Source organism: Eumetopias jubatus, unplaced genomic scaffold (genome assembly GCF_037043125.1).
Source record: "Eumetopias jubatus isolate StellerSeaLion01/CBP00866 unplaced genomic scaffold, mEumJub1_p1.0 scaffold_9, whole genome shotgun sequence".
Lineage (NCBI taxonomy): Eukaryota > Metazoa > Chordata > Mammalia > Carnivora > Otariidae > Eumetopias > Eumetopias jubatus.
In genome coordinates this window covers 69,604,115-69,619,968 of record NW_028274815.1, presented here as the reverse complement: position 1 = coordinate 69,619,968, position 15,854 = coordinate 69,604,115, and the positions used below count along the sequence as shown (strand labels likewise).

The window sequence follows — 15,854 nt, the reverse complement described above, 5'->3', positions numbered from 1 at the left end:
ATGAACATTCTGTTTTTATTTCTACAACAGAATGTTCAATCTAGAGTGATAATACAAATCCTTGGTAAGTCATATAGTGAGTCTGATCTTCTGAAATGGACAAATAGTTTGACATTTCAAAATCTTACTGAAAATCCCTCAAGATGGAGAGTCACCAACATCCTTTGTTAATCTAGTTTTAGTACTTGCAAATATATTTATCTTACAGCAATTTAGATTTTTTTCTTTCCTCCCTCTGTGAAGACAGTGAAACATCTGATCTTTACAAGTTATTTACTTTTTTACATAAAAACATACATATATATGTATATGTATGCAATATGCAAATATATATATATTTGCAATTTGATTGTGTTTACAAAACAATATATTTTAACATATTTCATCCTAGTTTATACAGACATATCTCATTTATATTATGCCATGAGGCATTATATATGGGTCTACCGATGTCTAGTTAGTTAGCTAATTACATGTTAATTAATAGTTGAGTTGATTCCGCTATTTGTTTTTACAATTACAGACAACGGCAATATGTATCAGCAATAATACATTTCTGAGACTTGTTCACGTAGTTCTGTTAAAAAAATTCCTACAAGGGGAACTGCCGTGTTAAAAGATACACACATTTAAAATTGTCATGGCTACTGTTAAGTTGCCCCTAAAAACAGCTGTAGTAACTCACACTCCAACCAAAGATGTACAAGAGCATAAGAGTGCTTGTAATTGCCACATCTGTCAACACTGTGTACAATCGTGCTCTTTAATTTCAATCAGCTAAGAAATAATAACCTCATTTTAATTTATTTTGCTTTACTTACTGAGATCAAGTCTCTTTTCTTATACATATTGGCTTACTGTATTTCTCTTTTAAAGAACTGCTTATTTGTTTTCTCGGACCATTATCTTTAATATTTTCTTCTTAAAATCTTGAACTTGATTAAATTTACTAACATTTATTGAGCTCCTACTATGGGCTAGTCTGCTGGCTCTTACTTATATAATAGAGTAATAAACGGGAGTATGACTGCTCCCCCCAGGGACTTAGAATCACATGAAGAGATATGGTGGGATGTTAAATAACGATAATAAAATGTGTTGAGTGCAATACTATATGAACAAAGATCTGCTCAAAGCCAACATTTGCTCTGTAGGAGGGCCAGGGAAGAACGTCCAGGAGAATTTCAGAAAGATCTTTTAGATGAGTCATGAATGATGGGTAGAACTTCACTCAGGGTGGACAGAAGGCTTTTGCTCCAGAGAGAATAGCACTAGAAAGGGCTCTAAGACATCTAAATGCAGTCATTATTCATAATACAAATAATGTTGGCTTACGTCACAAGGTTTCTGTTGGGAGAAAGTGGTAAGAAATGAGACTGGAAAGATCAGACACAGATTTTAAAAAGTGCTTGCTTGCCATTCTTAAGAATGTGTGCTTTCTCCTTAATCCTTAAACCAAGGGAGAAATATTATTTTTAAAGGATCATCCCAGTAGTAGAGAAGAATGGCTTTGGGTGGGGAAATGAGGAGTAGTGCTTGGGATTAGGAAAAGTGGTAAAAATTATAACAACAATCCTGATGGGTGAACAGGAGAGGCTGAAACAGTGTATCAGTAGAATCCAGTGAAGTTGGTCACTGAGAGCACATGACTCTATCTGCTCACACCTGTGACAGCATTTATTGCTTTCATGCAACAAATTTATGCAATCAGGCATGTATCTGCCGGCCTGCTCCACTAGAACATGACTTCCTTCCCTTTGAATTCTTAGACCAGTGGTGAACCAAAACATAGTATTTCACCAAAAGATAAAATAACAAGTTTCCCTTGTTCAGTTTATGCCAAAACAAGTATTTGTTAATCTGATGCTTTCTCTACTTATCCTCTGTAACTACCTAATGACTCACCACAAACTGTTTTCTTGTGATATGGAAAAATCCAGTGATTGGAGTAATTTGAAATTATGGTAACCAAATTGAAAGTGTGAAACAATCCATTAACTATAATTTTTAAAAGGATCCACATGTTTGTCACTCTTTATAGGCACACCACCATACACAGGTTTTTCAAAAGTAAGGCTCATTTTTACAACCAAGGATATCACTAAATGGCACACATGTGCACCCTGTTATAGGTCTTCATACACTGTGATTGATAGTAAGTTATTTTTTATTTTTTATGGTTATGTTAACCACCAGATAGTAAGTTTTATTCATATTTTTGATCCTGAATATTTTATACCTGTATTTAGGTTTCAACACTTTCATTTGTGCTTCCAAATTTTGTCTTCGAGAGCACTGAGAACACAGATGGGAACAACTACATAGGTGCTAAGGTCTCAGGATGTGTAGAACAGCTTTAGTGTTTTGGGAATGATGAATGGGCAAAAAACATAGGACTCAAAGATGAGACTAGATTTCTGGTTTGTGCAACCTGTTGTACTGAGAAACCATGCACATTACAGAGTACCCATGAATACGTGTTTTTTAATGTTGTGGTTATTTTGGTTTTATTTTCTTTGTTTTGTTTTTAAATAAAAAATTATTTTTCAACCTTCGCATCCCATTTTCCTCCAGGAAGAATTCACACCAGTGCCAAAACCCCTTCTGTCCAAAGCTATGTTTCCGAGAGAAAGAGCAATTGACACAGAATAGAAAAGGACAGATACAGGAGGGCGTCACATGGCTATGCTGCCCAAACTTGGGTAGCAGGGCAGGAGCACCACACCTGGTGGGGGTGGGTTCAGTTTGGGGAGGAAACCCTAGAGAAGGCACAATGAACAAGCAGAAGTGTGAACTGAGTTGAGACACAGGCAGCAGCTGTAACTCGAGCTCAAACACACTCAAGGAAACATGAAACTGGGGCAGTCCACTGTGTAACGAGGACGACAAGGGCAGCTGGCTCAAGGCAAACACAAGCATGTAGGCAAAGAACTTGCCCAGAGTGCATTCCAGAGACAGCTATGTGCAGCAACAACAAGTTAAGGCAACTGGGAAGTAATTCATGAACTAAGTTCTCTTGTGGCAGTTGATGCCATATTTTATCCAAATGCACCTGTGAATTATAATTTCAGATACTTTTTAAAGTAGTTTTTTTCCGTTTGCTTGCTTTTTTTTTCCCCACCAGTGGATAATGTGGGCTTTTTTTTGGAGGGGGGAGGATTGTTTGGGGCTATTTCCATCTCATATTTGAGAAATTTGTGTGTTAAATGTTTTCCCAAAAGTTTGATTATTTACATAACTGATATAAGAGCTGAAAATGTATTCTGAAGGCCATTTAGTCCAAGCCTCTGACCAGAAAAAGGGAAATCCTAAGCAATTTAAAACTGGCAGTTGTGTATCTAAGCTATTGTTAAGGATCTCCAGGAATAGAGATTCACCCATCACTTCTGCTAGCCTGTTCTCACATTTATACTAGAATTACAAGCAAATGCTGTTTTCTCTTTCCTTAGGCCTAAATCAACACACTCTTGTTAAATCCATTTCCACTGTGTAGTCCTCTGTGGACGAGACAACTGCTGCCAGTTCTCTTTAGTCCAAATTCTTTTTTCTGTTTGTCAACTCATATTTTTCTGGCCTACTTTTCCTGCTAACAAATGCAATGCTATCAAGACTTTTCCCTTTACACAATTCTAGACTGCCTGATCTACAGACACTAGTAAGAGGCAGGTTTTCTTAAAAACTGCCAAATAACAACCACCTACTGAGGACTTTAGAAAGCCTCTGCCCAAGATACGTATATATATATATATATATATATACGTATCTTGATATTTTCAAGATATAATGGGAAATTAGTAAGCCACATAGGAGCAAAAGGAAAGGTTAGGGAGTCACCAAAAGTGCAGCATGTGATGAACGGAGGGGAGGGCTGTCCCAGGTCTGAGGAACTAACTAAGCATTGGGGGAGCATTAGTGAGGGGAGGAAACCAAGTGAGTAACATAAATAAAGCAGGTGGCTATTAGGGCAAGGAGGCTGAATGTCAGATCAGTTTCACAGAAAGGGGATCTACAACACTTTTAGTTCAGTGAAGACAGCACTCTTTCTCTTAAGCAGATAAAGATAATTTAAGGGGATATTGACTACATGAATTTTATTTCCACTGAGGACATAACAAGAAGAAATTAATTTATGTCAGCAGAGAAAGGATTTTCATTAAATTTAAAGAAGAAATTCTGCCCAGCAAAAGTTATTAAACACTTAGATGGAATACTGAGAGGGAGAGAAAATGAAATTGCATTAGTTTATACGGGCGTTGTTTAGACACAGGGCAGATTCTATTGGTGAAAGAGAGTGCGGAAGATGTACATTCAGTTATCATTAAAAAAGAAGGAATTGCAAGTTCAGGGCACATCCTCAGGAGGTCTCAAAGCCTTGGTATGAACGCCAGCTTTGCAATTTCCCAGGATGTGAAATGAGAAATTTTAAAACTCTCTCTGTGCCTCAGTTTTCTCAGCTGTAAATTGGAGGAAATCACACCTACTTTATAGGGTTGTGGGAGGATTAAATGAATTAGTGTGTATAAAGAGCTTAAAATAGTGCCTGGCACAGGGTTTTGCTATTGCTGTTCCTGTTGTTAGTAGGACAAAGTCCAATGACATACTGTCAGAACCTACTAAAGAATGATATTTTATGTGACTAAAATTTTAGACAATAATGTATTTGTCCTTGTCTTTTTCTTCCTCCTAGCTCTCCAGCGCAATCTTAGGGCTAGAAGTCAAGAAATTCATGTTCTAGTCCCCTCTTCCACTAACCAGGTATGTGATTTTTCTTAGTTTAATCCACCAGTTCTTAGTGTTCTGGTTCTTTCAAATTTGGCTCTCTCTCTCTCTCTCTCTCTCTCTCTCGATTTACCTTCTCCAGCACTCATTTTCTCCCCCAATCATCTTCTTTTCTCCTATTTCCTGTTCCTCTTTCAGTCTTTAGCCTCATTTTCTCAATTATTACACATCTTAAGCTCCACAGCTTCCCTGAGGCCTCATCATCCTTCCATCCTCCATCCTTTGTGGGCGGAAGACACTACAGGATTGTATCTTTGGCCCCAATCCAAATCTTTATTGCTTCTATTGAGGATGAAACACAGCATTTTCTGTGTCATACAAATAAGGACTTTGTCCAGGATGGATAACATCTTGGGTCTAGGGGAAGGGGAGGTGCCCATCATTCTTTATTTCTAATGACCTCTGGGAAAGCGCATAGCTCTCGGCTACAGTCATAGAGGAGTGCCATTCCCCGATGAAGAATTACTCTAATTCTTGAAGCTCTACCTCTCCCTGTGTTTTTATGAAGGAAATCAATGTCGAGAGTAGAGAGTAAACAATGGATGAAATTCAAGTGAAAAAAAAATCAGCAACAATAAAAAAAAACAACTTTAAATGTTATTTGAAGCCAAAAAATAGAAACTGTGATAGAAACAGAAAAGCCACATTATTTTAATTCTACCATTCTAATCTAAACAAAGGTTGAAGTGGCCAGAGGAAAATTAATGATGTATGCATCCAAAAATTCTTATATAATGATAGAAACTGACCATCAAGGCATGTTCTGAAACTTACACGATTCCTTTAAATATTAAAAACTAAAATTCTTATAGATCCTCCAACTACTCTGGTAAAAGAGATTTGGGAGCTATTTTTTTTTTTTTACCTAAATCTCTCTTTCAAAATATCCCTGTGGTGGTTGGCTTATTTTGAACGCACTGGGAGCTCATTAAATAAGTTTAACCCCCCTAGTTTTCTTATGGATAAAAGTTTTAAATGTCATTATTAATATTAGCCTAATTTTTTTCATGTGTTTGAACGTAATTATGTCTCATTCCAATAAATAGTTAAATAAAAACTATAATTATTTAATAATGATAAAGTTCCATCAAAGCAAATTACTCTTGGTAACTGTCAGAACAATCCTAGAGCAAGACTTAATATGGTTAGATTTTCATATAACCCCCAGGAATAGTTAGGATGTTGTCAATCAATAATATGAAAATGGTACTTTGTAGAAACTTCAAAATCTCGAATCCCATGCCTGATCACGGAAGGTCATTTGTTTTACTATAAGCATAGACTTTTTAGGTTTTTAAGGTCTTGTGTAGAAAAAAATATATATTACATAGACTATTTTAAATCATAAAGACATTATATTTTAATGACATGTTTCACCAGTATATTTGTGGAGATTTTATTTTAACATGATTTCAAGGACTTTAAAAAAATCCTTCTCTGCTTCTATTATATAATTTTCTTATATATGTCATATTTTTGTATATATCTCTGCACTTATATGCATACACACAATCATTTATATATGAAAAGTACACGTTTTCACCACTTTAAAAATCTTAGTACTCTTTGCCGCAGGAAGTTGACCCAATCTTTAAAATAGGGGTTCATAAAAGTATTGTCTTAAACATTTACTTGTGCATTTGGATCATGAAGTACAATATATTACTTCCTATTTTTACAATGTTTTCAGTTGTATAAATTAAACATTTAGTCCCTTACGCTTCACATGTAACAACTTTAAATAAATAATCCCATTATTTGCTGAAAAAAAAACAGTGCTACATTCAGATAAGGAGTCTAAGCTGAAAAGGAGTATCTTCCCTATGGCAGCAATTCCTCTTAATTACAGGGAAACATCATTACTTAGAAGAAGAACATGAGTCTTTAATTTCCTTGCCTCTGCTGGGCTGGGGCAGTTGATTCTGCTGAATCCAGCAATGTCTGAGTAACACTTAAACTTAGCTGGTTCCACGTACAAGGCCCAGTCTTGTTAGGTCACCCACAACAGCAGCTCCTAAACTGTGATCAGTGTTGTTTCTGTTATAGAATGTCATCCACACAGAATTCATTACGTCTATAATTAAATGTAGAAAGCCCCGCCTGATGTTAGGGTGCTCGTGAAGCAACTGTTCTTTTTGGCAGCCCCTCCTCTAACTTTTGAACCACGAGGTCCCTCCTGGGGACCAACCTAAGAAAGCGCCATTTGGAGTCACACTGGTTCCTGTAATGTGGCGTCAGTGTATTTCTAATTACAGTCCAGACAGTTTTGAGCACAAGTTACTAGACAGGAGTCCAGGTCAGCACTTTGGCTTGCCAGGTCAGTCTTGTTCTCCTCCCACTTCTGTCCAATAATAGCATCTCATATATACCAGAAACAGCATAGGGAATACATCTTTCTAACTCTAAGAACCGCTCCTCAATTCAGTTTTAGGCAATGTGCTGGGAAGCCAAACTCATCCAAAAAGAGACACTACCTTTCTCATTATGTAATTTCAATTAAGTGCCCAGTGTACCATCATCTAAACCTTCAGCAGGACCATGTTCTAACTCAGCAAGTTTAAGTGTCTACTTATGTGATGGGGATAGATCTTTGTACTTGTCCTAAATCACCATGGACTTTGATAATTTCAATAATGTTATCTCCCAGACTCTGAAGCAGATGTAAAGTCTGTGTTGCTTGTTTTGTGAAAACTAAGTATTTTCATTCAGGAGATTAAGAACTGTAATTCTTCAGATGCAATATACTAGGGCTTTACTTCTAGTTACATTAAAGTAAAATCAACCCTTTAAGCATAATATTAATAGAAGGTCAACAAAAGCAGCAAATAAGCAAGTGTTACAGAAACAAAGTGCAATGAATTCTGACAAGCTATTCTGTTTCTTTATTATCATGACATTAGGAAATGGCACTAAATGTAAGGGTCTGCCACAATCTTCAATTCTGAAGCCTTTATTATAAGTCAGCCATTCATATCAGCAGCAAGCTGACAACTCAAGAACAAATTCCCAGCATCCATTAGCTGTTTATTAAGTGAAACACACAGGTTATGTCATATAATGGACAGAGTTGCCTGCTGAGGCAATGGACACACCTGGGCTCAGATCTCAGCTCTGCCATTGAGCTATGGGACTTTTGGCAAGGCAGCTTTTCTAATCCACAATTTTCTCCTCTGTAAAATGGGAATTTTATAAAAGCTATCAAGTAGGATGTTATAAAAATAAATAAGGCTAAGATGGAGAAAGCATGCTGTACAATGCTTTTCACTCAGTAAGCACTAAACAATAATTATAGTAACTTATGATTCTAAACAGAATAATTTCAAATTGTATTCAAACACAAAATTGTATTCAAATTCTGGCACCAAGAAAGGAGGGACATCTAGTGTACCTTTTGAAATAATTTTATGCCTAATATTTTGGGGGGAGAAATCACATATATTTGTAGATTTAGAGAATATTATGAGAGTTATGGTTAGACTGGTAATGTTTTTTTTTCCAATACCCCAACACTCTTTCAAATTATTGAGTTCTTATAACATACTGATCATTCAATCACTTAAAATTCCAGTAATTGAATCATCCTAATTGGAAAACTTATATTGCTTGAATGTGTTGGTAGGACTTTAGTTCAATAGATGCAAATTTTATCTGGGTTATCTCTATTTTTATCTATGTGTTATCTCTATTACAAAAGGCACAAAAATTGGAAACAAGTTAAAAGGTGTACAGGTGTTTAAAACAGAATACTCTCCTTACCCTTAAAATTTACTCATATATACATATACTTGCTCACTGGAATGTTACAAATATTTGACTCTTTTGCCTACCATTTTAAAATATGGATTTCCATTAAGAATTCCTTCATAAAGTGCATTTTTGTATGTATTTAGGGTATGGATATGTACACACTAGATGTGTTCATTGAGCATCATTCTTTTATAATTTGAAGGATATTTTTTAAAGTAGAGCATATATAAAGTATCTTATGTGTAGATACTTATGTGTACTTTATGTATATAAATCTTTAGTGTATATATAGTTCAGTGAATCTTTACAAATATATATACCCATATAAACATCACCCAGACCATGTGAAAGTTTCCACAGTGTCCTCTACTAGTCAATACCACTAAAAGGTAACCCCATTCTGAACTTTATCACCATAGATTAGTTGTACTGTTTTGAACTTCATATAAATAGAATCATATAATATGCACTCATTTAACTGCTGCCTTAAGTTATTTATTTCATTTGTTCAGATTTTACAAAGAAGGAACAAGGTAACAAATGCCCTCCTTACTCAGGTTGTCTGTACCAAGGTATCACTACGTAATAAGAAAACTCTAACAAATCTTATATACACTATTGGGTATAAATGATCCAAACTTCATCTAAAATGACCCCAACATAGATTTATAGAAACGTGTTTAACATTTTCACTATTAACACTTACAACACTTTAGAGCCATCTACCCTGCTGCCATTAGATATTTCTTTCCAAAGTTCATGTTTTTCTGGGAGTTTACCCCTATTAACTACTCATAATCTGAAATATGTTAGCGGAAGTTCACGATGTATTAGTTGCCTGATTATGTGTTTCTCAATTTACAAACTTGAAAACTGAAATACAAAACATTAGTGATCTTTCTCTACTTTTAACAGTGATTTAGAGGCAACGCCACATCTGGAATTTAGTTGTTCAAAAACCTTACCACATTCTGTTTACACGCATTGTGTAAATAACACGGCAAGAAAAGAATTTGAGGGAGCACTGTACTCCTTCCCATGTTCCAGTAGAAACACATGGAATCTATGCTTAAGAAAACAAAACAAAACAAACAAACAAAAAACCATGCAATTTCTGAAGAGCTCTGATACAACTAGCCAAAAAACTTTTTTTTTTCCAAAACCTAAGTGGGACATTTTAAGACTTACTATTTAGCAAAGACCAAGAGATTTACCAATTCCTGTGTTTTGAGTAATGGAAAAGGGACTGAGCCATAAAATTATACATAAGTGCACAAGAAAAAAGTATATGAGGTTTGCATAATATTGTTTTGTACAACAAACTCCAAACTTTTAGAATATGTGCTTAAGGGAGCATGAACTCAAAACTTTAGAATGCAAAAATGATTTATTCTGAATTATATCAAATACACGCGTGCACTTATTGAAAAAACAGTTTGCAAAGAAAGTTCAAACAGCAGCTTTATATCTCCAGAATAAAACAAAACATAAGTATCTATGATACTTAATTTTCAATGACTATTTATAGGAGTTAACCCTGCATGCAGTGTGGCCACTGAATGTTTATTGAGAAAAGAATACAGAATGTGGTCACTGGCTGTTTTTCAGGAACCAGTGTAGCTCAGGGTGCTGATTCTCACAATACAGCTAAGAATAACATAAATATTATATAGTATTAGTCCTTTCTTATTTTTTTAATCAGTTTATTATCACATTTCATCTAAAGGTATCCAAAACTGGAACATGATTTCACTGGCATATATGTAAATTTATGCTAAAAATTTAAATAGAGAAAGTAAATAAAACTGACACTCCAGAGTCTAGGATGAAATTTTAATATAAGTGACCGTAAAATGCATGAAACCTGGAAATCATTTTTAAAAGTATAACTTCACTTCTCATTGATCAGCCTTTTATTCTCATTTTTAAGCTGGACAGCCATGGAATTCACTAATTCTTTTAAGCTGCTGAGAAACTATTAGTCCTCTTAAGTAGAAACTTATTAAGTAATAATGGTCCTGGGGCACTTAGATGAGTACGAATCACTGAAAAAGCTATGTACCCCATAAGCATCCATCATTCAGGAAAGATGACATTCTTGGATACTGGAGTTCTGAGGCTCATTTTCAGGTCAAAGAACTTAAGTGATACATAGGTTAGTCCTATTCCATCAGCCATTTATACATAATTTTTTTCTCTTGAATAATACCCAAACGTGAAAAAATATCCTTACTCGTAAAATGGAAATCCTATTCAGCGGAAAAGTTAATACAGGGCTCGAGAATGAGAGTGCCTACACTTGTATGTGAGCTCTGCCACTAACCTGGTCATGACACATAACCTTTCTTGTGTTCTATTGCCATCACCACATAAATAAATAAATAAATAAATAAATAAATAAATAAATAAATAAATAAAACTTGCTAGGCTTGAATAAATTACAGTAAGGATGAAACTGAGCTCATTAAATAAAAATATTCTAGAAAACCATAGATGCAGAAGTTGTTGCATTCATTCTGGGCCAGAAAAATAAAGAAAGAATTTGATTATTGTCATTTTTAGTAGTTCTTACTGTATTTTTAATATGAAGGAAACTAAATAATATTAGACTTTATTAAGTTAAAAAAGAAATTGTGGTTAGAACTAGATGTGATTTGAATCTTGTTTAATGTTTGCTGTTAATTTTTTTCCCTAAATTTTCTCTAACAAATGTGGATTTGTTTTTAAATTAGTTTTTAAAAAGAATGTGGCATTCAGTGTAAATACTGGCTAGAGGCAGGGCTCTGCTCATACTTCATCTGAATAGAAACTATCTATCCCTGGCCATCAATACATGATTGGTGTTGGGAGAGGCATCCATTCTCAATTAATTATTTAACAGTCACTTGACACATATGAAATAGAGAAAAACACATAAACTGGAGCCCATTCTTCTGGGCAGATCGACTCTGCCTTTATCACTCCATCCCCCATTTCTATGATAATCAAAAGAATCCAGCCTTTTGTTTTCCTTTCATGACTAGTGGTGATCTTTGCACTCCGTTTTCAGATCAAATTTTCAAAACGAATCAATGCTCCAGAACCATCCCGATGGATTTTCTTTTCCGAATTGAATTACCTTAAGCATCAGGTACTATATTGTTCAATTATGTATCTTGGTAATTCCAAATTCTTCCTCTTATGGAAAGAGCCTATCCACTGGCAAAATAAAATGCATTTCAGAAACATCTAATTCTGCTTCTCTTCAACATATTACTTTTGCCATCTTTCTCCACTCTTAAGCATTCCTGATTATGCATGATCCCTGGATCCCTACATTTAAAATGCACAAGAAAATAAAAATTTTAATTTAAAACACTCTCCCACACAGAACAAGCTGTCATTGTGTCGTATTTGTTTCCTAATTTAAGGAAGGAAGTTATATCTCATATGTCCTTCATTAAATTGTCTGCTCTGTATTTTAAAGTGGCATTGGGATATGTAGAGCAATTTTTCCCATAAAATAATGTTCATTTTTAAAAATGTATTTCTATTAATCAGTGCAGAGGTATGGAGCTCCAAATTATAATATAGCAAATCATCATATGTACCTGATATTTCATTCAAGATTTACAATTAAATTAGATATGGGAGAGGAAAAACATGTTCTGTTTTATTCTTGTAAAACCTAACTATAAAGCCTGGTACTAAATCCATGGAAATTTACTGGCCAAGCTGAAGTGTAGTATAGGCCGTGGAAGACATAGTCTTCTATAATTACTTAAGCCAAACATAATAAAAACAAAAACCTTCATGAAAGGAGAGAATAATAAAATAACCTTTTACTTTCTTTTTTCCATAAACCCATAAAGGCTACAGAACTCTTCTTTTTTTGATGACCAGCTTTTTTCTTCCTAACAAACTCCCTTTGCTATTTAAACAGTTACAAATTTTATCAAGTCTTCATTTCTCTTCAGGTCAGATGAGAGAGAACTGCCAAGTCTAATAAAATTTACAAGGGTTAGTTCCTCTTAGCAGTGTCAGCAAAAAAAAAAAAAAAAGAGACATTATACAATAAAATTCAGCCACACATTGAGCTTTTGTCCTCACAGCTTTCAAAATCAGATTTAATAATTCATCTTTTTAAAAACATCTGCAGCTGTAAATGTCATTTATCCTGTGCTGTCTTGATTTGACCCATACGCTATCTACTTTAAACCCTGACACCTCTCCCGCTCAGCCACAGATATATCCATGCTTCATCTTTTCCACATCAGTCACTTTCTGTTCCTAGGCTTTTCGGTATTTATACAATATTTTTCCGTGGTCATTGTCATGTAACAATATTGGAGACACATGAATGACTGAATTTTATTTATTAAAGGGAGAAAATAAAACTTAGGTATGATTTTTTTTTTCATTCCACACTTTCAATCCTTAAAAACAACAGAAATTACAGATTGGCCTCCACTACTCAGATAAATATCATTAGCTAAATGTACTCAGAAAAATCTCTTGCAATCCTTCATATGCATCCCCTGTTTATTAGCCTACAGAAGCTTCCCAGTCCAACAACGTCTAAATTTCTGTTATTTATCTTTCCAAGACATTTGCTAATTAAGAAATACGTTATTTAATCTCTAACATTTCTAAATATTAGCTGACCTGTCTTTCACTTCAAGAAATCACAGAAAAATCACATACTTTTCCCTAAACTGACAAATGTTGGACTTGGACATAACCACAGAAACTAACATTAATTCCAAGAACCCGTCTCCTTCTAATCCAGAAAACCTTCACATGTGCCCCCTCCCATGGCCCCCTTTTTCCATAACCAGGAGCAGGACTTTATTTATAAAAGGCAAAACAGGTCCTATGAATCCTGTTCCCCTTCTGTCCTTTACCATGAATAACAAACGTGGAGATTTTCAACCATAGCGGACCTCTCCCGCACTTCCTTCTTCACCAAATGTGTGCCCAATCTTCTAGATGCTTGTCTGCATCTTAGGGGGAACATCTGTGTGTTACAGACTTAGAGGTGGTAGAGGAAAGCACAGCGGTTATTCAGGCGGGCCATGGCCCAGTGAAGTTAGGGAGCGGCCTGACAAAGAACCCGAGGAATCTGAAGTGGAGAAGTCATTCTACTCGCCACTGGGAAGTAATTGGGGTTGGCACCAAGGGTTCCCAGGAGAAATCTGAACCTGGAAATGGGGCTGCCCAACCATTAAGAGGATGCCAGAAGAGGAGCTGTGGGAGGTGGTAAGGCAGAGACTCCACAAACAGGTCTTCCCCTTGAAACTAGCTGAAACACACTGCCCAGAGAAGGAAGACCCCATGCACCAGCCGACCCCGCCTGCCTCGCCCTGCCTCCCCGCGCCCTGCCCAGGCCGAGGCGCCCGGTGGGTCAGGCGTCGGGCCTTACCTTGGCTGCAGTCCTTGCCGCGGAAGCCGGTTCGCGAGCAGTCGCACACTGCCTGGTCGTCCACCACGGAGCACACGCCTCCGTTGAGGCACACCCCGCCCTCGCCCTCCTCACCCGCCTCGCACGGGCTCCCCCCACCGCTATTGGGCAGCTCGTCGTCCAGCTTCACCTCGCCGCTGTCCACCGGCAGGGCCTGGGAGGAGTTGACCCTCACGTCGCGAATCCACCCTTTAAAGGGCTCTCGCTCCCTCACAGAGGCCAGCGTCAGCTTGAGCGCCGCGGCTCGCAGTTCCGGGGGCAGCCCCCCTACAAAGAGTCCGCTGAACACCGTCATGTCCCTGCGCTTCGACTTGACCTCCACCCACTTGGCCTCCACCTGGTCGATGAAAAGCGTGGTGTTGCGGAACTGCCGGCGGATACGCACGTTGTGCCATGCGCCGTCGTTGACCGGCGTGTCAGCCAGGAGCGTGGCGGGCTCCGCGCAGAAGATGGAGAAACTGAGCTGCAGGCGGCCACCGCGCGTCAGAATGAGCTCCAGGAAGTCACAGAAGCCCTCGTCGTCAAAGTAGAGCACTAGGCCGCGGGCGCTGCGCGTCTTGAGCTGGAAGCTCATCTCGCTCTCGCAGCAGGCGTTCCACTTGGGGAAGCGCGTCCACTGGCCCTCAGCGCCCGGGAACTCCAGCCCGCTGCCCAGCTCTGCCCAGCAGCCCAGGAGCAGCAGCGAGAGGCACAGGAGAAAGCAGCCCCCGCGCTGGAGAAGCGCCGTCCCCATGCTCGGGGCTGGGGTGCGGCGGGGGGGTGCCGGGGCCGACAGGGTCAAAATGGTCCTGGACACCGTGATGTAGAAATAAGGGTCCGGAAACAAGTAGGGTAAGGGGATGGGCAGGAGGGGGAGGGATGCACCCTCCTTTATCTAGCTCTTTTTTTCTTCTTCTTCTTCCAGCAACCCCTCCCTCTCTCCCGATAGTCCCCTCCCAACTGGAAAACGTAGACCCCAGTGGTACAGGGCAGCAGCAGATCTTCCAGACCAAAGGGAGGATACACTTTGGAAGCAACGTTCTGGAAAAGGCGTTAACAGAAGGTCAAGGGAAGTCACTTATCCATTTGAGTCCGATGACCTAGTTCAAGGGCATCAGTGGTGTCAAGAGATGCTTCACTCCTCAAATACTGTTTTCTGCCAGGTACCATCAGTGGTACCGCGCAAAAGCGAAGCAGTTAGAGTCTGTTAAGAAGCAAATACTTTTCAGGGAAGTACAAGAAAGCCAGCAATGAACCAGGATCCTTGGATACCTCAAGTGTTTCTCCTCCAGATGTGGTGTCCCAAACCGGAAGGAAGAGACAGGTTCCTTGCCTCTTTTTGGCACCACTTAACCCCTGAGTAGCTTCAAAGGCCTGCTTCTTCTGTCATATCATGGACTTCCTGAACCACTGTAGCCAATGCAGAATTCCTTAGGCATGGCCTCACAGGATGGATTTTACTTCTCTTTTTCCCCTCCCCAACAGTAGGGTTCGAACCCAGAAGCTGTGGAATAGCCAGAAGCTGTTAGATGTCACAACAGCTCCTCTTCTTTCCTCTCTCCCTCTGCAAGGCCAAGCTAAGATGCCAGCATATCAACTGGTTGTGTGTTGGTGATGCATTTTGGTTTTGTCTTTTTATAAGGACCCAGAAAATCTGCAGAGAATTAAAATAAAAATTAAGTTCTGAAATCATTTATAGTATCATATAAATCATTATTCAGCTCAGAAACCAGGTGCATAACTAGAGCTGTTAGGAAGCCAGAGTTAACCTTACTGGAAAGGGCTTATTTATCCTGATCTATCAAGGAAGACCTAATATCTCCTAATAGTTAATATTGCACTTTTACAATCAGTCATTACACCCTTGCAGTTTATTATAACTGTTAATAGGTAACCTCTCAGAATTTTA

General features: G+C 37.9%; 1 protein-coding gene across 20 annotated transcripts in view; it reads right to left on the bottom strand.

Annotated features, from left to right (window-relative positions):
* The window catches only part of NRXN1 (neurexin 1), a 1,124,404-nt gene extending 1,109,705 nt beyond the window's left edge, over positions 1–14,699 (bottom strand). For all 20 annotated transcript variants that reach the window (XM_028103977.1, XM_028103968.2, XM_028103969.2 and 17 more), the window contains exon 1: positions 13,928–14,699. In XM_028103977.1, coding sequence (XP_027959778.1) covers positions 13,928–14,699 — 772 coding nt within the window. The remainder of the gene's footprint in view (positions 1–13,927) is intronic.
* Between the last annotated feature and the right edge of the window lie 1,155 nt (positions 14,700–15,854).